Here is a 21,901-nt window from a genome sequence, read left to right on the forward strand (position 1 = left end):
CGCAAAGGGGTCCGCCCGCGGCTCAGCGCCATGTGGGCGACGTCCGCGCTGGACTGACTGCCACCCCTCCCTTGGAGCATCTGTCCCCCTCCTCCGACTCCCTGGAAGCCCCCCTCCCCAGCTGCCCATCATCCTGCTTCCCTCCTAGACCAAGAGGGGCCGCGGACGAGGCGTCCACCCCAGGCGGTCAGTGTCCGTCGGGCATTCTGGAATCCCCCTGGTGCTTATCAAGACCATCATCATCCCGAAGGGAGCAGGGATCCGACCCTTTCCCTGGGGATGGAGGACAGTGCATTTCGTCTCCCGGAGAGGGTACCTGGGAACCAAGACTCCTGCTCTGTGGCAGGCGGGCGGCCGTCACAGAGGACTCCACGCTGGACGGCTGCAATCTACAGGAAACCATCCCCTCCTGCAGTCCTGGGGACCACACGTTTCAGGTCCTGGAGTCCCAGGACTGATCTCCCTCCAAGAAGTCTCCAGGAGAGAGTCCTCCCCACCTCTTCCAGCTCCTGGGGGCTCCAGGCATCCGTCCCTGGGCGGGTGGCCACCCCCCTCCTGTCTCTGCCTGCATCCACAAGCGGCCGTATCCTGTCCAACTGCCCGTGGGTCGCGGGCACTGACCTGTCCGAGCTGGACTCTGTGTTCCCTGCATCCTTACCCCTACAAGAGAGCCCCCCTTCCACAAGAGCTCAGGCTCTGAGATTCCAGGTGGATGTGCAAGGCTTAGGTGGGGGCAAAGCAGACAGGACTTCCCGGCCCACGACATCAGACCGGGTCTGACCCAGGGTAAGACCCCCACACACAGCCCCACCCAAGATGGGGGGAAGGCAGACGGTTGCTCCCGCAGACTTAGTACTGAACACCACCTCCTGGGGGACACCGGGATTTGGCACGCATCTCGTGGCCGCTGAGCTGTGTCGCCCGGGGTCCGTCAGGAGGAGGGACCGGTGAGCACGGCTGGAACCCAGGAGCTGTGACAGACACACGGACGGGTGACCCGTGCTGAGTGAGGGCAAGGGGAGGCCCAGTGCAACGGGAAGTCAGAGACTGCGCCTGGGAGCATCCTGGTGGGCGTTCCGGGCTGAAAGGTGGACGTGGCGGGCTGAGACTCAAGCAGCCAGTGCGTGGGGGCACCCGGGGTCACCTGCCTGTCCCCGTGGGCAAGAGCGGTCACTCCCACGGGGACCTCGACAAAGCGGAGGCATCCAGTACCCCCCAGACATGGGTTCTGGCCGGCTCCAGGAAATTGCCCAAGACCGCGGTGGAGGGGTGGGCGGCCACTGGGGTCCTGACAAAGCAGAAGCTGCAAACGAGAAGTGAGAACAGGAAAAGAAATACTTTAAAGAGAAAGTGTTTCTTCCAGGAAAAACCCAGGGCTGTTGCCAGGGTCCTGACCCCCAGATTCTATTTCTGACTCGAGGGCGGGGAAGGTCACACCCTCATGGGGTTGATGATTCTTATCTTATTTTCCTGATGGAGTGGAGACGCCCCCCCGGAGGTTATAAAAACGTTGAATGGGGGAGAAAACACACACGCGCACACACACACTCACAAGTTTTGTTTCTCGTACAGGAAGCGGACTGCAGCACACAGCCGGGAAATCAAGCCCAGGGTCCACCCCCAAGGCCAGCAGGACCTCACCAAGCAGGGGCCGCCTGTCTGCCACTGACGTCAGACTCTGCTCTGCATCCCAGGTAAGACCCCACACACACCCCTCACCCAGGAGGTGGGGAAGGCAGCCAGCTGCCGCTGGAGACTGAGTCCTGAGCAGCACCTCCTGGGGGACACTGGGATTCGGAACGCATCCTGTGGCCGCTGAGATGTGTCGTCCGGGGTCCATGGCAGGCTGGATCCAAAAGCTTTATGCCCGAGAAGCAATTATGGACGGTCTAACTAACCAATGCAGTGATGCAGATTCGATCCCTGAGTCGGGGAAGATCCCCTGGAGGAGGGCATGGCAACCCACTCCAGTATCCTTGCCTGGAGAATCCCACGGACAGAGGAGCTTGGTGGGCTACAGTTCACGGGGTCACAAAGAGTCAGACACAGTCGTGTCTGAGCACGCCCGAGTCGCAGCTGAGCACACACACGTTTCAGAGAGACATCTCACATGTACGGATTCACAAGTGGCTTCAGTGGTAAAGAATCCACCTGCCACGGCAGGAGATGCGGGTTCCATCCCCTGGTGGAGGGAATGGCAACCCACTCCAGGAGTCTCACCCAGAGAAATCCCACGGACAGAGGAGCCTGGCGGGGCTGCCGTCCAGGGCGTCGCAGAGAGTCGGACACGAGAACAGGACAGGACTCTGGTTTCACCCTTGTACGAGCCTGGGTGTGGTGTGCATCTTCACCGGTTCTACGTTTTGTGCTGGGTCTTGTTGAATGAATGAGCTGGTCGGAGTGGCCTTCCCAGGACGAGAGGCTCCCGGTAACCACAGCACCCACCAACTCTTTCTGGCTCAAATTCCTGCCACCTCCAGCCCAAGCAAGGCGGGCTGCTGATGTCGAGAGCTCCTTCGTCCCCCCTTCCAACTCTGCGGACCCCAGCCCCAGCCTCTGGGGACCCAGGTCTGTGCAGACAGGCCCCGTCCCTTCGTCCTTTGGGGTCAGCAGCATACGATGACCACATTCATGCCATTTGGGTCTTTAAAGATGTGAGCGCCTCCAAGCGAGGGTGGAAGCCTGTGTGTGGATACAAATGTCATGGGACTGGAGCCCTGTATACGCTGCGGCGGGGCGGGGTGGGGGGAGCTCGGCTCACCTGAGCAGAAGCTAGGAGCCCACCAGGGACGTCCCCGAGGGCTGTCTGCCTGGATGAAGACAAGCCCCACGCCTTCCTCATCGGATCGTGATGAGTGAGAGTCGCCCAGTCGTGTCCGACTCTTTGCGACCCCATGGACTATACAGCCCATGGGATTCTCCAGGTCAGAATACTGGGGTAGATAGCCGTTCCCTTCTCCAGGGGAATGTTCCTGATCCAGGGATCGAACGCAGGATTCCGGCATTGCAGGCGGATTCTTTACCAGCTGAGCCACCAGGGAAGCCCTCACGTCTCATACTTGTTCACTGTTCGGAATTTTTCTTTTTTTCTCCCCATGAGCTTGCTACCTGGAGCATCTGTTGTCGTTCGGTCGTGTCCAGTTCTTTGGGGTCCCGTGGACGGTAGCCCCGCCAGGCTCCTCTGTCCATGGGGATTCTCCCAGGCAAGAAGACTGAGGTGGGCTGCCATTTCGTCCTCCAGGGGAATCTGCCCGACCCAGGGATCGAACCTGCCTCTCCTCCACGGGCAGGCGGACTCTTTATCACTGAGCCACCCGCGAAGCCAGAACTCTGGTGGGCAGGGCGTTGAGCCGTCTTGGATTGCGACGCTGGGCTTGGAGGCAGCCTCCCCTCAAACTCGGTGCTAATGCCTCCGTCTCCACGCCCTGATCCTTCAAACGGACAGCCAGGCGTCCGTCGCTGTATACACCACCCCCACCCCCCACAGTGACACCAAGTCTTGGGTCTTCCCCGTTGACCTGTCCTGAGAGGGAGTCTCTCCCGGCTTCCCCCCGCTGAGTTCAGCGAGAACTACAACAGGAGTCGGCCTCTGGGATCAAATGTGTGTGAAGGCTGGCGCTTTTGGGTGGGGGGCACAGATCAGTCCTGGGGAGTCTCGTGGGAGCCCCGGAGCGGGCTGGGGGAGCAGGCGAGGCCCTGGATGGCTGGAGCCTGGGCTGGGTGTGGTGATGGAGCAGCTGCGGAGGCCCTGAAGGACGGGGTGGGCGGAGAGTGCTTGGCCCTCCTCATCAGTTCCCAGGCTAGATCATCTTGAGGTGAGGTGCCCTGGGAGGGCGCACACTGGGGGAGCAATCCTGAGGCCCTGGTGAGGGGCGGCCCCCAGTCAGGGGAGCGTCCGCGGCTCCATCTGTGTGGCGGCCCCCCACTGGCCCGCAGGCGCCGATGGCGTTTGCGTGAGTGACGCAGGCAGGTGGGGAGGGGTGGGTGGGCTCCACCAGGAGACCCCATGACTGGGGGCCGGGGGGTGTGGAAGGCGGACCCCCCTGGGGAAGGTGCAGGAGAGCCGGCCTGCTGAGAAGGGGGCGCTTCATGGGAACCGCGGGGAAGAACTCTGGTGGGGGCGGTGAGACAGCGCGGGCTGCATTACCGTCACTCAGTCTGAGCAGGAAACTGAGTCGTGTTGATTTCATGCGTTTAATTGCACTTCCTTCCACTGTTTGTGAGCCCAAGAATTTCCCGGTGCCGCCTGGAGGGTGCTTTCTGGGCTCCTGCATGGGGTGGTGCCAAGGGCGATTTATCACCCAGGGTGGGAGCGCTGTGGAGACGGGCTGATACACACGTAGGCATGCAGACATACAGGTGCACGCATGCGGACACGGATGCAGACATGCACACAGACACACACACATGTAATGTGTGCACACAGACACGCAGATACATATCCACACACAACACACACATGCAAACACATGTACACAGACACACAAACACATGTGTGCACACAGACACGCAGGTACACATCCACACACCACACACACATGCAAACACATGCACTCAGACACACAGAAACACACATGTGCACACAGACACGCAGATACATATCCACACACAACACACACATGCAAACACATGCACACAGACACACAGAAACACATGTGTGCACACAGATACGCAGATACATATCCACACACAGCACACACATGCAAACACATGCACACAGACACACACACATGTGTGCACAGACACGCAGATACATATCCACACACAACACACACATGCAAACACATGCACACAGACACACAGAAACACATGTGTGCACACAGATACGCAGATACATATCCACACACAGCACACACATGCAAACACATGCACACAGACACACAGAAACACATGTGTGCACACAGACACACAGATACATATCCACACACAGCACACACATGCAAAAATATGCACACAGACACACAGATACATATCCACACACAGCACACACATGCAAAAACATGCACACAGACACACACATGTGTGTGCACACAGATACGCATATACACATCCATACACAGCACACAGAGACATGTGTACACACGTGCAGACATGCATGCACATTTGCACACACAGATACCCAGACACAGGAGTAAGGTGTTCACACAGATACCCACAGATGCATGCAAGGCCCACAGAGACACGTGTGTGCACACATGCAGACCTGCATGTACACATGCACACTGATGGAAACAGATACCCAGATACACATACATGCCACACACACATAAACACAGGCAATGTGTGCTCACATGTGTGCGTACACATATACAGAGACATGTAGTTTGCACAGATGAACACAGGACACATGCACAGAGATACACATCTGCACATGCATGCATACATGGTGTCCCAACAGATACGGGAAGACAAGCAGTGTGTGCACACACGCACACACAGGCACACACGGACAGTGTACACAGGTGCATGCATAGAGACACACAGAGATACACACCTGTGACATATATAGACACACACACTGTGCAAACACATGCACACGTGCACTCATACACACACACCTGTGCACACGGACGTAGTCCCAGAGATACACACATGCACATGTGTGCGTGCACAGGCAAATACACACAAGTAATATGTGCACACAGCCATACACAGGCACACAGTGTACACAGATGCATATACAAGACACGTGTACACACGTGTGCATATACACACATGTACACAGATACATACAAACACACGTGCACATACATGCTCTCAGTGAACATATAAACATGTGCGCACACATAGCTGTGCGGTATACACGGGTACACACATACACACTTGCACGCTCAGTGCTCACACATGCATAGACACACATGTGCATACATGCACACACAGGAGGCTCCCCTCCCGAAGCGGCTCCCTGCCCTTCCAGCAGGACACCCCTGGGGGGCTCAGTCCCCTCCTGCCCCCATCTCCCAGCCATCCCTGCAGCCGCCGCACCGGTCACTCTATCTTTTCCTCTAGCTGACACCCGCCGTCCCGTGGGGACTGCTTAGGCCATGGCCCCCAGCTGGCTGGCTGTGCTCCTGACACTCATCTGCTGCTCGATGACCGCGGACCAAGGTAGGAAAAGCTGGTGGGAAAACGGCCGCGTGCGGGGGGCCGGGGTCCCTGGGGCTGTGCTGCTTTTCAGTTAAACGGCCGTTGCTAGGGTCCCGGCCGCGCCGCTTGGCCACTGTGCGAGATAATCAGCCGCTTCCCGTGTAGCCCTGTTCTCAGCCGCCTTGGCGGGTATGTCTTGCAAGACTCGGACCTCAGAGCCAGGATGTTCATACTGATACGGCCACAAGGCTACAGCCAGAGCTGATGGTGTAGCTGGGGTGCCGGGATCCGATTTCCTGTCATCCTTTTCCTGGGTCGGGAGACATCCGTGGGAAAGTGAAGGTGACGGGCTGAAGTCTGTCCTCAGCAAGTTGATGTGCTCAAGTCGTAACCAACAGAGCCCCAGAATAGGAGGTGTTTGGAAATCGAGTCTTTACACATGCTCCTTTTTCAATGTAATATATATAGTTTTGGCTGTTTGGGGTCTTCGTTTCAGCATGCGGGCTTCTCTCTAATTTTGGCGAGTGGGGTGTCTTCTCTCTAATTGCAATGTGCAGGCTTCCCATTGCCGTGGCTTCTCTTCTTGTGGATCATGGGCTCTAGGGCGTGGGTTAAAGGACAGAGTTTGGGACTTCCCTGGCCGTCCAGTGGTTAAGACTTTGCCTTCCGATGCAGAGGACGCAGGTTCGATCCCTGGTCCGGGAGGTAAGATTTTTGGCTTTTGTGGCCAAAAATCCAAAACATAAAACGGAAGCAATGTTTATTGTAACAAATTCAATAAAGACTTAAAAACTGGGCCACACGAAAAAAGAAAATGAAAAAAAAAAATGATGTTTTGGGGGCAACTCCATCCTGTGCTTCTGACATTTCCTCCTGGAGATTTAAGGGCGGTGGGGGGCAGACCAGGGTCTCAGGTTCCCAGGATCGTCACTGCCGATGAGGGCTAGCGAACGGTTCATGAAACCATCGTAAGACTCCTCGGGGGTACCAGGTGATCAAGACATGACAACGGGGGATGGAGACTGTCACGCCGCGTGCCCATCTCTGACACTCTCGCTGATTTTGGGTGGTGGCTGTGGCTGACGGAGAACGTTCAGAGTGGGGGTGGGGGGGACCAGGCCGCTGCTGCAGGAGAGGTCCCCCCGGGGGCCGCCCCCACCCTCAGTCACCCCAGGTACAGAGATCGTATGTTGCCTCGGCACCCAGCAGTAAGCGCACCTGGCTCCGGCTGCAAACCTGGGGATCCTGGTAGGATTCAAGGACACATGGTACCCACCAAGCAGGCGTGTGCTCTGGTGAGAGTCTGCACTGGAAGCCCATCCCATGCGGACTTCTCCGGCTGACCAGTAGACCCCACACGGGGGCCGAGGGGGTGATGTCCTCCTCGGGTTCCTGTCCGCCTCCCCCTGCATGCAGACAGGGGCCAGGCTTTGGGTGACAGACGGGAGCGGAGCCGGGCCAGCTGCTCACCACAGACGCTGTGTGATTGCGTCAGACAGGGTGACCTGCCTGCGGCGACAGCCTCAAGGTTGCATAACTGAGAGGTTTGTTCCTTCCGCAGATGGCCGTGGAGCGGAGGTGGTGTGTGCGGCTGTGTATGTGTGTGTGTGTGTGCCTCTGTGTGTATCTGTGTGTATGTGTCTCTGCATGTGTGCATATGTGTGTATACATATGTGTGTATACACCCACCCCAGACATGTGTGTGTAGTGTGCATACATGTGTGGACATGTGTGTGTGTATGGATGTGTGTATGTGTCTGTGTGTGTGTCTGCATGTGTGTATACATATACACCCACCCCATACATGTATGTATAGTGTGCATACCTGTGTGGACATGCGTGTATGTATGGATCTGTGTCTGTGTCTGTGTGTCTGCATGTGTGTATATGTCTGTGGGGGATGTACGTCTCCCTGGGGGCTACTGGTTTACGCAGCTTTGCGTTGCCTTAATAAAATACCATAGTCTGGGGAATTAAGTGACAGATTGATTTATTATAGCCCTGAGAACCGGACGTCTGAGGTCAGAGTGTCCCAGGGCTGAGTTCCCTGCAGAGTCTCTAGGGGAGAGTCCTCCCCGCCTCTTCCAGCTTCTGGGGGCTCCAGGCGTCCATCCCTGGGCTGGAGGCCGCCTCCCTCCCGTCTCCGCCTCTGTCTCCACGTGGCTTCTCCTCTTCTGTGTCTTATAAGGACCCTGTCCCTGGGTTTAGGGCCACCCCCATCCAGGAGGACCTCGTCTCAGACCCTTCACTCCATCACATCTGCAAAGAACCCTGTTTGCAGAGAAGGTCCGATGTCAGGTCCTGTGATGGTTTGTGGAGGAGGGTGGAGAGGGACCAGCGTTCACTCCACCCCCAGCTGGCTCCATCGTCTCCTCGGAGGAGCATGTGGAGGCTTCCCAGGGCGGTTTTTCAGGGGCCGCAGCTGCAAGGACCACAGGTTGCTTCTGTCCGTCTCTTCGTGTCTGAATCAGTCCCGTGGCCGCAGCTGGTGACCAGAGGGGCTGGGAGACGCAGGCGCTCTAGAGGGGGCCAGGGCTTCCTTCACGTCTCGGGATGCCGCCCCGCCACGTCCTGCCTCTCGTCTGCCCCCACTGTCCCGGGGCCGGAGGCTGCCGCCACCCCTGGGATCACAGCAGGCCCGTGGGTAAGGAGGGGTCACTGACCACAGGCAGGAAGTGACCTCGCCTCCAGGAGACAGTGGAGGAAGCGAGCTGCAGGCTGCAACATTGTAACATGACCCACCCTTCAAGCCCTCCTAAAAATACAACCTTGGTGGAATTGCATTAGAGGGGCTGGTGGGTACAGGAGACAATGGAAGGGAAGGAACGGCGGAGACCACACACATGTTCTTGTTGAGTCATATGGAGAAGTGGTTAGGCTTTCACCACTGAGTCTTAATTAGCGCAGGGATTTTTCATAGCTTTAACGGGGGAACAGTGTGTTCTTCCATTTCTAGTTAGCTGAGAGCTTTTAATCCTCAGTGGTGTTAAAATGCTGTCAAAACATTCAGGAAAAAAAAAGTTGGGACTTCCCTGGGGATCCACTGGTTAAGACTCCCTGTTTTCAGTGTAGGAGACACGGGTTTGCTCCCTGCTCTGGGTCCGAACATCCCACACGCCATGTAGTATGGCCAGAAGAGAAAAAATAAATGAAAAAAGTGTCAAAGTATTTCCTGCTTCTGTTGAGGAGATCATCAGTTTTCTGTTAAAAAGGCTGAATTATAGTGATGGTTAAAATAACCTTGCATTCTTAGAGTGAGTGTCTTGGGTCAAGAGGGATTACCAGGTTTATATGTTGCCCTATTTTATGTACTCGCATTTTGTAGAGGAATTTTGTATCTATGTGATAAGGCATATTGGTCTCTAGTTTGAGTTCACTTCAGTTGCTCAGTTGTGTCTGACTCTTTGCAACCCCATGGACTGCAGCACGCCAGGCCTCCCTGTCCATCACCAAGTCCCGGAGCTTGCTCAAACTCATGATCATTCAGCTGGTGATGCCATCCAACCATCTCATCCTCTGTCATCCCCTTCTCCTCCCGCCTTCAATCTTTCCCAGCAGCAGGGTCTTTTCCAATGAGTCAGCTCTTCCCATCAGGTGGCCAGAGGATTGGAGCTTCAGCTTCAGCATCCGTCCTTCCAATGAATATTCGGAACTGATCTCCTTTAGGATGGAAACTGGTTGGATCTCCTTGCAGTCCAAGGGACTCTCAAGAGTCTTCTCCAGCACCACAGTTCAAAAGCATCAATCATTTGGCGATCAGCTTTCTTCACAGTCCAACTCTCACATCCATACATGACCACTGGAAAAACCATAGCCTTGACTAGAGGGTATCTAGTTTACTTTTATTTGTATTATTATTTTATTATTATTATTATTTGTTTTGGACTTCCCTGGTGGCTCAGAGAGTAAAGAATCTGCCTGCAATACAGAGGACCTGGGTTCAATCCCTGGGTCAGTAAGATTCCCTGGAAAAGGGAATGATAACCCACTCCAGTATCCTTGCCTGGAGTATCCCATGGACAGAGGAAACTGGTGGGCTACAGTCCATGGGTTCACAAAGAGTCGGACACGACTGAGTGACTGAACTGAACTGAACGGCTGTTTTAACAGACTTCTCTATTACTTTCATCGTCTGCCATCTATGGCGCGACTTCTTTCTTTCTTCTTTATTTGGGTCTTAGCTGTGGCACTCGGGTTTCTCCATAGCTGTGCCGTGTGGGCTTAGTTGCCCCGAAGCGTGTGGGATCTTAGTTCCGTGACCAGGGATAGAACTCACGTCCACTGCACCAAAAGGTGGATTCGTAACCACTGGACCACCAGGGCGGTCCCAACAATAGATTTCTAAACCCTGATTGTTCTGGTCAGAGTCAACACATTCCTGCTTCTCTGTGCGTCTAGTAACATTTTATCCGGTGCCATCCCGTAAACCCATCCTGTAAAGGATGGACTGGTGAAGGTCAGCTTTGCTTGCCTTCTTTAAAGACAGTTGGGCTTCCCAGGAGGCGCAGCAGTAAAGAATCTTCCTGCCAAAGCTGGAGATGTAAGAGATGTGGGTCCCATCCCTGGGTCGGGAAGATGCCCTGGAGGAGGGCGTGGCAACCCACTCTAGTACTCTGGCCTGGAGAATCCCATGGACAGAGGGGCCTGGTGGGCTGCAGGCCACGGGGTCGCAAAGAGTCGGACGCGACCGAAGTGACTTAGCACGCACACACGCCATTACTTTTGGCCGCAGAGCAAAGTGAATCAGCTGTATGAACACAGCTTTCTTTGACATGTGTGGCTGAGAAAGGTACATTTCCTAACAACAAGGATGGGAGAGGTGACCTGCTGTCCTGATGTTTTGCAACACCCCCCCACCCCCGCCGGCATTGGTGAGAAGGTGGGATCACGAAGATGCTACAAAATTCCTGACTTTGAATTTGTACAAATTCGTGGTTGCTCCTGGCAACCGCGTCTCCGCCTAGAACTCAGCTTCCCAAAGGCTGACTCCGCAGACCCAGTTTAAGCATTGTGTGTCTCTCTCCTACTCTGCAGCCATCTCCGATCCAGACCCACCGATTAAGAACTTAAGGATAGATCCAGAAAGAAAAAGACTGGTCTGGGACCAACACGGAAATGTTTCCGAAATCGGGTGTTACATCAATTCAAAACTTTTTGCAAAGGTAAGCCGTCTTCCCTGTACTTAGCATCACAGAAATATGGGTTCTACTCTTGGGCTCAGGGGTCATTTATGGGCACCACGGCTCAAGACATCCACAATGGTACCTACTGGACAGGATGGGTATGAAAAGGGACTGAGATATTGCAGCTGGACAGCCAAGCCCAGTTGAAAGTGGCGTTGTCGTTCAGTCGCTCAGTCATGTCTGAGTCTATGCAACCCCATAGACCGCAGCACGCCAGGCCTCCCTGTCCATCACCAGCTCCCTGTCCATCACAAACTCATGTCTATTGAGGCGGTGATGCCATCCAGCCATCTCATCCTCTGTCGTCCCCTTCTCCTCCTGCCCTCAATGTTTCCCAGCATCAGGGTCTTCTCCAATTAGTCGCCTCTTCACATCAGGTGGCCAAAGGATTGGAGTTTCAGCTTCAGCCTCAGTCCTTCCAGTGAAAGTCCAGGGTCGGTTTCCTTTAGGATGGACTGGTTGGATCTCCAGGGGACTTGATTTTATTGTGAATAAATTGCTTCATCTCTCTAAGGCCAGAGGGAGGCTCTATTGCAGTCTCAGCGACTTGTCCTGCGAAGTGAGAAACTACACTGTGAGGGTGATGAAAGGTCAGCCGTTCTCTGCTTGGATTCAGTATCCAAAGCAAGGTGAGGAGTAGAAGCTCTCTTGGGGTTTCGTTTCCTTTTGATCACCTGTTAGCGTTCTGAATACCGAGATAATGACTTTTAACTTGGACGGATGGGTCTGCAGTGACGTAGCTTTGTGGGAAAAAGGCCATTTCTTGAGAGTCCCTTGGACAGCAAGGAGATCCAACCAGTCCGTCCTAAAGGGGATCAGTCCTGGGTGTTCATTGGAAGGACTGATGCTGAAGCTGAAACTCCACTACTTTGACCACCTGATGCGAAGAGCTGACTCATTGGAAAAGACCCTGATGCTGGGAAAGATTGAAGGCGGGAGGAGAAGGGGACGGCAGAGGATGAGATGGCTGGATGGCACCACCGACTCAACAGACGTGAGTTTGTGATGGACAGGGAGCCAGTGATGGACAGGGAGGCCTGGCGTGCTGCAGTCCATGGGGTCGCAAAGAGACAGGACTGAGTGACTGAACTGCACTGAACTGACATTCACATTCGTGTCCACTGAGTCCTTGAGGACTGACTGGTTAGCTCTCCTTGCCGGCCAAGGTAATGTCCGCAGGACAGCACAGTGACTCCGTGGTATATACGTGTATTCTTTCTCCTGTTCTTTTGCATGACGGTTTTTCCCGGAAGGGAGGGTATAGTGCCCCGCGGTCTACAGAGCTGGACCCTGGTGTTTATCGAGGAGCTCACTTTCCCTCTTGTTTGCGAACCCCAAGGCAACCCCCGGGCGGCCGCGGACAACCTGACCTGCCGGGTGCACGACGTGGATCGGCTCAGCTGCAGCTGGGCGGTGGGCGAGGAGGCCCCCGCAAACGTGCAGTACCACTTCTACCTGAAGCAGCCCCCGTAGGTGTGACCTGGCGCTCCGCGGGGCTCCGGCCCCAAACCCCGCCCCGCCAAGCCCCAGGGGCGGGGCTTCAGGGGCGGGGCGGGGCGGGGCTTCGGGGTGGGGCCTCGGGGTGGGGCCTCAGGGTGGGGCGGGGCTTCAGGGACAGGTTTTAGGGGCGGGGCTTCAGGGGCGGGGCTTCAGGGTGGGTTTATGGGCGGGGCAGGGCGGGGCTTCGGGGGTGGGGCCTCAGGGGCGGGGCGGGGCTTCAGGGACAGGTTTTAGGGGCGGGTCTTCATGGGCAGGTCTTTAGGGGTGGGTTTCTGGGCGGGGCTTCTGGGGTGGGGCCTCAGGGGCGGGGCGGGGCTTCAGGGCGGAGCTTTAGGGATGTGGCTTCAGGGGTGCGTTTCTGGGCGGGGCTTCAGGACAGGGCGAAGCTTTAAGGGTGGGGCTTCTGGGGCGGGTTTCTGGGCGGGGCTTCCGGGGCAGGGCGGGGTTTTAGGGGCGGGGCCTCATGGCGGGGCGGGGCTTCAGGGTCTCTCCCTCACCTGGCCCCACGCGCCCGCTGCCCGTCTAGGAGCACGTGGCCTTGTCCCAAGTACATGCAGAACCAGCTGGGCGTCAACGTCCAGTGCCATTTTGACAGCATCTCCCTTCAACCTCAACGCCAACCTTACTTCCGTTTCCTGGTGAATGGTACCAGCGGTGGCTCCAAAATCCCCTGCCGTGAAATGATCCGTAGATTACAAGAAATTGGTGAGAAAACGTGGAAACCTCCTTCACGTGCCCACCCCCCCAACCCCAGCCCGCACTTCCTTGGCTTTGCGATGTTGGCATCTTGTGGCAGAGAGTGGGGCAGGGTACCCCACCCTTGGAACCAAAGGGTAACCTAAGGGTAACACCAAGGGTCTTTGGTTACAAGACCCTTGTAACCAAGTGCCGCAAGCTGCGGTCTGTGTGTTACTTGCTTAGCCGTGTCCGACTCTGCCACCCCATGGACTGCAGCACGGCAGGCCTCCCTGTCCATCACCAACTCCCAGAGTTTACCCAAACTCATCTCCATTGAGTCGGTGATGCCCTCCAACCATCTCATCCTCTGTCGTCCCCTTCTCCCGCCTTCAATCTTTCCAGCATCAGGGTCTTTTCCAATGAGTGAGCTCTTCACATCAGGTGGCCAGAGGATTTGGAGTTTCAGCTTCTGCATCGGTCCCTCCGATGAATACTCAAGACTGATTTCCACGGGCTCTAGGGCGCTCGGATTTCAGTTGTTGCAGCTCATGGGCTCGCTGGCTGTGGCTTGCGGGCTGCAGAGCACAGTGTCAACAGTTGTGGCCCATGGGCGTAGCTGCTCCAGGGCATGTGGGATCTTCCCAGACCAGGGATTGAACTCCTGTCCTCTGCACTGGCAGATGGATTCGTATCCACTGGATGGATCCTCAAGGAAAGAAGGAGGCCTGTTTTAAAAGTATATTTGGGGAAACAATTTTTTTTTGTTCATTTACTTTTCCTGTGCTTTACTCATAGACGTGTGTTGTTTTTATTTTTTTTCCTCCCCTAGAAATATTAGCTGCCCCAAACATCACAAAAAAGGGGTGTAACCAAAGCTACCCGTTCATGGAATGGGAAGTGAGGAGTCTCTTTACTGAAGACATCAAGTATGAACTTGAGATACAGAAGGTAAGCATGCCGCCTCCCGGGTGGGCATCTCTTGTGGTGTGATGCCCCGGACTCTGGAGTTTTGGGGGAAGTCAAAGCGTCTGAAGAAAAGAGGAACCATAAGATAACCGAGCGGCGGTGCAACCCGAAGCGATTGGTTGTTTGGGACTCCTCTGGCCGTCTGTCGGTTAAGACATCCCCTTCCAGTGCAAGGGGTGTGAGTTCAATGCCTTGTTGGGGGAACCTAAGATCCCATGTGGCCACGTCCGTCTAGTCAAGGCTATGGTTTTTCCACTGGTCATGTATGGATGTGAGAGTTGGACTGTGAAGAAAGCTGATCGCTGAAGAATTGATGCTTTTGAACTGTGGTGTTGGAGAAGACTCTTGAGAGTCCCTTGGACTGCAAGGAGATCCAACCAGTCCATTCTAAAGGAGATCAGTCCTGGGTGTTCATTGGAAGGACTGACGCTAAAGCTGAAACTCCAAGCTTTGGCCACCTCGTGCGACGAGTTGACTCACTGGAAAAGAGTCTGATGCTGGGAGGGACTGGGGGAAGGAGGAGAAGGGGACGACCGAGAACGAGATGGCTGGATGGCATCACCGACTCTGTGGACATGAGTTTGCGTGAACTCCGGGAGTTGGTGATGGACAGGGAGGCCTGGCGTGCTGTGATTCATGGGGTCGCGGAGAGTCGGACACGACTGAGCGACTGAACTGAACTGAAAGAGAGAAGCAATATTGAAACAGATTCAATCAAGACTTTAAGAATGGTGCAGAAAAAAAAAAAAATTGAGACAGCAACAACAAAAAAAAAGCGTTTGGGTGTTTGAAAGACAACACTGACCTTGGAAAAAGAAGTCAGAACGTGCAAGAAAGTTTTCTGTCATGTTTGGGGTGGAGGAGACATGTTCAGCTGTCACTGTACAGGAGACAAATGACGTGATAGAAAAAGACAAGGCTGCAACACTGGGGAAGCCATCTGATCGCATGGCACTGTGCTAACTCCCTTCAGTCCTGTTGACACTCTGTGACCCCACGGACTGCAGCCCGCCAGGCTCCTCTGTCCATGGGATGCTCCAGGCAGGAATACTGGAGTGGGTTGCCTTGTCCTCCTGTAGGGGATCTTTCTGACCCAGGAATCGCACCCGAGTGTCTTATGTCCCCTGCACTGGCAGGCAGCTTCTTTACCCACTAGCACCACCTGGTCGTGTGTCACAGAGCCTGCAATTTCCATGTGAGAAATGAAATCCTTCCTCCCCACCAAAGATGGTATGCGGGTGTTCGTAGAACCTACGTGTATAATGGTTCCCACGTTCGACACTGCTTGAGGGACGGGATGACTAAAATATGGCCACAGAGTGAAATCCTATTGACCAAGAACTGGAGGCTCCTATTTTACAATAGCCTGGACACGGAAGCCACCTAGATGTCCACTGACAGACGAATGCATACACATCAGACAACGGAATATTACTCAGTCATGAAAAGGAATTCATCTGAGTCAGTTCTAATGAGGTGTGCGAACCTAGAGCCTCTCATATAGAGCAAAGTCAGTCAGAAAGAGAACAGCAAATATCGTATATTAACGCCTGTATAGGGGAGGAGTTTGTCTCAGATGGTACAGAATCAGCCTGCAATGCAGGAGACCTGGGTTGGATCCCTGGGTGGGGAAGATCTCCTGGAGGAGGAAATGGCAACCCACTCCAGTATCCTTGCCTGCAGAATCCCACGGACAGAGGAGCCTGGTGGGCTACAGTCCAGGCGGTCGCAGAGACTCGGACATGACCGAGCACACACACATAGGCGCAGTGCGTGTCTGTAAATCCCAAACTCCTGATTTGTCCTTCCCCCAGAGACTTTTTCATTCATTGATCCATTATACGCAGTTACCTCTATTTATTATGTTCGTGGGCTTCCCTGGTGGCTCAGACGGTAAAGCACCCGCCTGGCAATGCAGGAGACCCAGGTTCGATCCCTGGGTCGGGAAGATGCCGTGGAGGAGGGTCTGGCAGCCCCCTCCAGTGTTGTTGCCTGGAGTGTCCCATACTTGTGACATCTGTGATTTCTGTTCAGTGAGTGATTAGTGTCAATGTCTCTGTGACCGTGAAACCGCTTGGACCAATGAGAGCCTTTCTTGGGTGTGGATCGGGCTCCCATGCCCTCCTGTTCTGTTACAGGGCACGGACCTCGCCTACAAAGAGGAGGTGGGTATCCACTCCGCATGACCCCCGCAATCTGCCGTCCCAAGCACAGGCTGCGCATTTCAATCAGTGTCCAGACCCTCTGAGGCGAAGCTCCCCGGTGCATGGTCCGGGCGTTAACCACCTACGTACCCCCGCTTCGCGACTACATCCCTCGGGACTCGGTGACAGCATCGTCACGCCCAACTAACCGCATCTAACCCACAGAGGCGGCTGTTCCCACCGGCAGTCATGATTGACAGACGAGAACCCATCCCCCTTGTCTCTCTGAGCCTCCCTCCCGTCTCCGCCTCCGTCTCCACGTGGCCTCTCCTCTGAGTCCGTGTCTCTCCTCTTGTGTGTCTTATAAGGGTCCTGTCGTGGAGCTTAGGGCCACCCCCATCCAGGAGGACCTAATCTCGGACCCTCCACCCCATCAGCTCTGCAGAGACCCTGTTCCGTAATAAAGGCGTCTTGTGAGACTCCGAGCGTTAGGACCCCCAACATGTGAATCTGGAGAGGCCCCACTACGCCCCTTGCCAAGCCCCTGTTCTGCAGCCCCAGACCTGCAGGGGTCTCTACCCTCCGTCAGCTTGATTTTCAACTGCAGACGGAGCTCAAGGTCTTGAGGCTGAGGAACCCGGGACCCTACACGGTGAAGGTCAAGGCCATGGACTCCCTGTTCTTCAGGAGCAGACCGCCAGGCCAGTGGAGCGCCCCGCAGCGCCTTGGTGAGGGGGAGGCCCCTCACGTCTCTCGGGGGGGTGGGCGGGGGCTGAGGGTCAGTGTGTGTTGGGGGCGGGGGTCATGGAGGCACGGATCCCTGGCGGGCAGCAGCCTGCCGGACACGCTGACCATCGCTGCCCCTTCCTTCATGCGCCTGCTCCAGGGAGAGGGGACTATCCACCCGCCTCGACCCGGTCTCCCAGAGAGGGCTCCGGGGACCAAGGCCGAACCACGGAGGGTGGGACACAGCAGATGGTCCCGGGGAAGCACCCCTACCCCCACCATACCACTCAGCCCCGTACCCCAGCCCAGCCCATCATACGGGAGGTGTGGGCTGGTATAGGGGTCTGTGTCTCCCACCCAATGTCCCCCTGGGGATGGGCTGGTGATGGGGTCTGTGTTTCCCACCCAAAGTCGCGCTGGGGACGGGTTTTCCTCCCGTTAGAAGGCGTTCCCCAGGTAAGAGCTGCTGGGTGTCCCTGAGCTCTGCTGCAAAGCCCCACTTCGTCTCAGGCCCCAGGCCACATCTTATTCCTGACCTGACCCAACAGGAAACTTGGGGCACCAGGCTGAGTCCATGGGGCTGAGTGTCCGGGAGGTGGGTGGGCAGCTGTAACAAATGACCACAGACCGGTGCTTAAGCCACAGACACCTACTTCCCCGAACCCTGGAGACCCTATGTCTGAGGTCAAGGGGTCCCAGGGCTGAGCTCCGTCCAGAGGCTCCAGGGGAGGGTCCTTCCCGCCTCTTCCAGCTTCTGGGGGCTCCGGGCGTCCATCCCTGGGCTGGCGGCCGCCTCCCTCCCATCCTACGCAAGGTGCGCGTGGAGATGGCCATAGCTGAAACTCTCAGAAGATAAACTTTTTAATACATTAAAAAAAAATCCAAAGGGATGTGAAAAAATCCGTGATGACCATATATTAAATTCCAAGGCTGACGCAGGGGTGCACCCAGGATGCCACAGGGAAGGAGATGGTGATGTTTCACCTGGGAAACAGACCAGCCCAAGGGATCCCACTGGCGTGTGCTGTGAAAGCGTTAGTCCCTCAGTCGTGTCCGACTCTCTGTGACCCTGTGGGCCGTAGCCCGCCAGGCTCCTCTGTCCATGGGATTCTCCAGGCCAGAATACTAGAGTGGGTTGCCATTCCTTTCTCCAGGGGAATCTTCCAAACCCAGGGACCCAACCCGGGTCTCCCGCATGGCAGGCACATTCTGTGCGCCAGACTCCATCTAGTGGTCAGTGGCGGGGGCAGAGGGCGGGTAGCGGTATTCTGGCGACTTGGGAAGGATTCCCGCGCGGCCCGGGGCAGCGGGCACACGTGGCTGATGTCCGTGGGGAGCATCGCGCTCCTGGGTGAGTCCCTGAGTCCCCCGATCCGCAGGGAGGCGGCGTCCTGGGCCCCGCCCGACGTTTCCGGCCCGCCCCTTCTTCCCTAGACTGTGGCCGCGAGGACGCGTCCTTCCCGTTCTGGCTGGTGTACCTGCTGGCCCCGCTCGGGGCGCTGCTGCTGGTGGGGCTCTGTCGCAGGTGAGCCCCGCGCGCCCGCCCTCCCCGGTTTGCGCTCCGGAGGTTTTTTCCTGGAGGGGAGCACGGGCAACCCACTCCAGTCTCCGCTGTCTGGAGAATCCCCACGGACAGAGGAGCCCCACGGACAGAGGAGCCCCCCTGAGCGGCTGACACTTTGTGGAGCGCGACCCGCAGGACAGGCGGCGGGCGCTCCCGCCGGGACCCGCGCGCCCTGCGTCTTGGCCGCCGGACGCGCGCCCCCGTGGTCTCCGGCCGCCGCTTCCAGTCTCCCCAGCGGTCTTTTATCAACAGGACCCTGGTTTCCCGCGTCTGTTCTCTGCCTCTTGCAGAAGCCAAGGAGCCGGAAGTGCACCATCCCGGGGGCGCGGGGTCCCTGCCCCCCTCGCGGGCCCCCAGTGCGCGTGGGGCGCGCTGTCTGCGGCCAGGCTCTGCGGCTGGTCCCCGCACGCACCCCCTCGCTGTTGGCCCCCACCCCACCGCCCCCAGCAACCTCCGCACTGGCCTCAGGGAAACCTCCCGAGAGCAGCAGACAGGCAGCAGGGGGCCGCGGCGGCGTGCTGCCCTTTCAAACCCCTGACCGCGTCCCCGCGGCACCTTCGGAACGCCTGTGCCCTCAGCCTCATCCGTGCGCCGCCCTCGGCCCACCCCTGGGGCTCGGGTGCGGCTCCTGCCTCGTGAAGCTTCTGGGTGCGCGCACACACAAACATAGACACACACAGACAGACATACACACAGGCATACCCAGAAACAGACACACAGACACACATGACCCCATATATAGACAGACAGACAGACAGACGCGCACGCACACACACAGCGCCCAGGCTAGAGCTGGGAGTGGATAGGCCGCAGCCCCAAAGGAAGGGGACCACCCGCTCCCCGTAGAGGCCACTGGGAGCGGGGAGGTTGCCATGGTGATGGGATGCGGCGCGCCTCCATCCTTACAGGATCTCGGGGGCGGTGCCCAGGGGGAGCTGACTGCGCCGCCGCCGCTGCTCTGCTAAGGCTCTGACTTCTGTCTCCGGATGGTGGGTGGAGGGGGGTTGGGAACGAAGACGGCCTCCCAACGAAGGGCGGAGCCCGAGTGCTTGCAGGCCTCGCTGGAGGCCTCTGGGGGGCACGGACGTGCCGCGCGCGTTTCACACCCGCCGCGTTGCTCTTCTCCTCCGAGGTGGCTGGTGATGCAGAAGCTGTTCCCGCGTGTCCCTCACGTGAAAGACCCCGTCGGCGACAGCTTTCAGAACGAGAGGATGGTACGCGCCGCTCGGGGGCTGCCGCGCGTGGCGGGGTCTGGGGCCGCGCGTCCCGCCCGGGGACGGTGGAGGGAGGCGCACTTCCCGCTGGCCGCCGGCGGTGGCCGAGCAGCGTGACGGGCAGCGGAGCTCGCCCCCGAGGCGCGGGTCTGGGAGCCCCAGGGAGCCCCCTCCAGAGGCGGGGGTGCCCTTTCCGGGCCCCTGCGCTATCCGAGGCTTTCCGGGGCGCACTTGCCGCTCCCCCGCCCCCTGCGCCCCCACTCACCCCCACCCCCTGCGCCCTGCAGATGGCCTGGGACCCCGAGCAGGAGAGCCAGGAAGAATGTCCGGTGGTCCAGGTGCAGGTGTTGGGGGAAACATGAATCTGAGGCAACCGGGGGCCTCGTTTCTCCGCCCGGGAGGAGCGCGCAGAGCCGGGCGTGGTTGCACGCGGACGTTCGCTGCACGGTTGAGAACAGGAAAGCATGGTGCACCTAACTGGGGTTTGCCTTTGTTGTGCTTATTTCTCAAATCTAGTACTTTCTGACCTGTGACGGACCCCTGGAGGTGGGGGGGTCACCCCGCAATGCCGCACAGTCCCCTGCGCACCCCCAAATGTCCAGTGTTGGCTGGCCCGGTTTCTATGTTTAAATGGTTGCATTTCCCATTGTCTGTGTGTGTGTGTTAGTCGTTCATTTCCCCTTTCAAGCCCCTTAAATCACTTGAGATGTGTACACACACCTCCCCCCACCCCCAGCGACAAGGTTGAATCTGTAGGACAGGGGGCAGGTAGACTAGGGGTGCAGACCTGCCTCCAGACGGCGGGTGGTGGCCCCGTGGGAAAACGCCCACCCCCTTGAAAGCCCTGGTGGGCTGAGAAGGTAAAGACTCCGCCTGCAAAGCGGGAGACCACGTTTGATCGCAGGGTCCGGAAGGTCCCCTGGAGGAGGCCATGGCAACCCACTCGTGTTCTTGCCTGGAGAATCCCATGGACAGAGAAGCTGGTGGGGCTACAGTCCATGGGGTCGCAGAGACATGACTGAAGTGACACACACACACACACACCCCACCCCACCCCCACCACCCCGAAAACCCAGGGGAAAGGACTCAGCCCATCCCCCACAGGAACTCAGGGCTTCTCAGGGGGGACCTCAAACTTCTTGTCTACACGCTTCAACAAAGAATTGACCCCAAACAGCAGAGGCAGGGTTGCCAAGCCTGAGGGAGGTAAGCCAGCTGAACGTGCACCCGTGCTTATTCCAGTGGAGGAGCTGCACGTCCTGGCCTGACCCCCGCCGTCAGTGCAGGTCTGGGCTAACAGGTTCCTCACAGCAGCTGGGTAAGGAAGTCAGGACACCTCTGTCCCGCGGGTGCCAGGCTCAACCCCCCTCGGTGAGTGCAGGCTGGTCTCATTCTGGTCCCGGTTCCCGGTCAGCCAGCGTGGGCCGGGTGACCTTGGGGACAGCTGACTCCAACTTCCTGATCCGAGTGACCTCACCTTCATCTGCAGATTATCAAAGCCCTGTCAGAAGTAAGCCGGCCTGGGGGTGGGGAGGTGTGGTTCAGCTGTGCCCTGCAGACCACCCCCACCCAACCTCTCCAACGTCACTGGGTGCGAGCAGCTGCAAGTGGAGCCAGGGGACACCTGTGTGTGCACCCTCCTGAGGGCTCAGGCGGGTGATGACCCCACACTCTCCCTGACCCTTAAAGACTCCGAGGAGGCCCCAGATTCCATCCCGTGTCCCCCACGACCCTGACATTGGCCTGCTGGACTCTCACAGCAAATTTTTTCCCCACAGTATTAGGGCTCAGGTTTCTGCAGAAATGCTTACGTGAGTGGGGTGTTAAGAGCATCAGTCC

General features: G+C 57.2%; 1 protein-coding gene across 3 annotated transcripts; it reads left to right on the forward strand.

The window, feature by feature from the left end:
- Nucleotides 1-691: 691 nt before the first annotated feature.
- On the forward strand, nucleotides 692-20,570 carry LOC129564539 (interleukin-3 receptor subunit alpha). 3 transcript variants are annotated; one of them, XM_088833613.1, is made up of 13 exons: nucleotides 692-786; nucleotides 1,573-1,694; nucleotides 6,010-6,108; nucleotides 11,122-11,249; nucleotides 11,785-11,899; nucleotides 12,610-12,739; nucleotides 13,297-13,475; nucleotides 14,278-14,396; nucleotides 16,553-16,579; nucleotides 17,166-17,286; nucleotides 18,719-18,809; nucleotides 19,981-20,062; nucleotides 20,350-20,570. In XM_088833613.1, the coding sequence occupies exons 3-13, from the start codon at nucleotides 6,045-6,047 to the stop codon at nucleotides 20,422-20,424; spliced, it is 1,131 nt and encodes a 376-aa protein (XP_088689739.1). In that variant the 5' UTR covers nucleotides 692-786; nucleotides 1,573-1,694; nucleotides 6,010-6,044; the 3' UTR covers nucleotides 20,425-20,570. The 3 variants fall into 3 exon arrangements, with proteins under 3 accessions (XP_088689739.1, XP_055294589.2, XP_088689740.1); XM_055438614.2 differs by lacking the exon at nucleotides 692-786 and having other exon boundaries at nucleotides 1,520-1,694; XM_088833614.1 differs by lacking the exons at nucleotides 692-786; nucleotides 1,573-1,694 and adding an exon at nucleotides 3,191-3,601.
- The last annotated feature ends 1,331 nt before the right edge of the window (nucleotides 20,571-21,901 follow it).

Source organism: Moschus berezovskii, chromosome X (assembly GCF_049115385.1).
Source record: "Moschus berezovskii isolate FMDL1 chromosome X, NW_MosBer_1.0, whole genome shotgun sequence".
NCBI classification, from domain to species: domain Eukaryota; kingdom Metazoa; phylum Chordata; class Mammalia; order Artiodactyla; family Moschidae; genus Moschus; species Moschus berezovskii.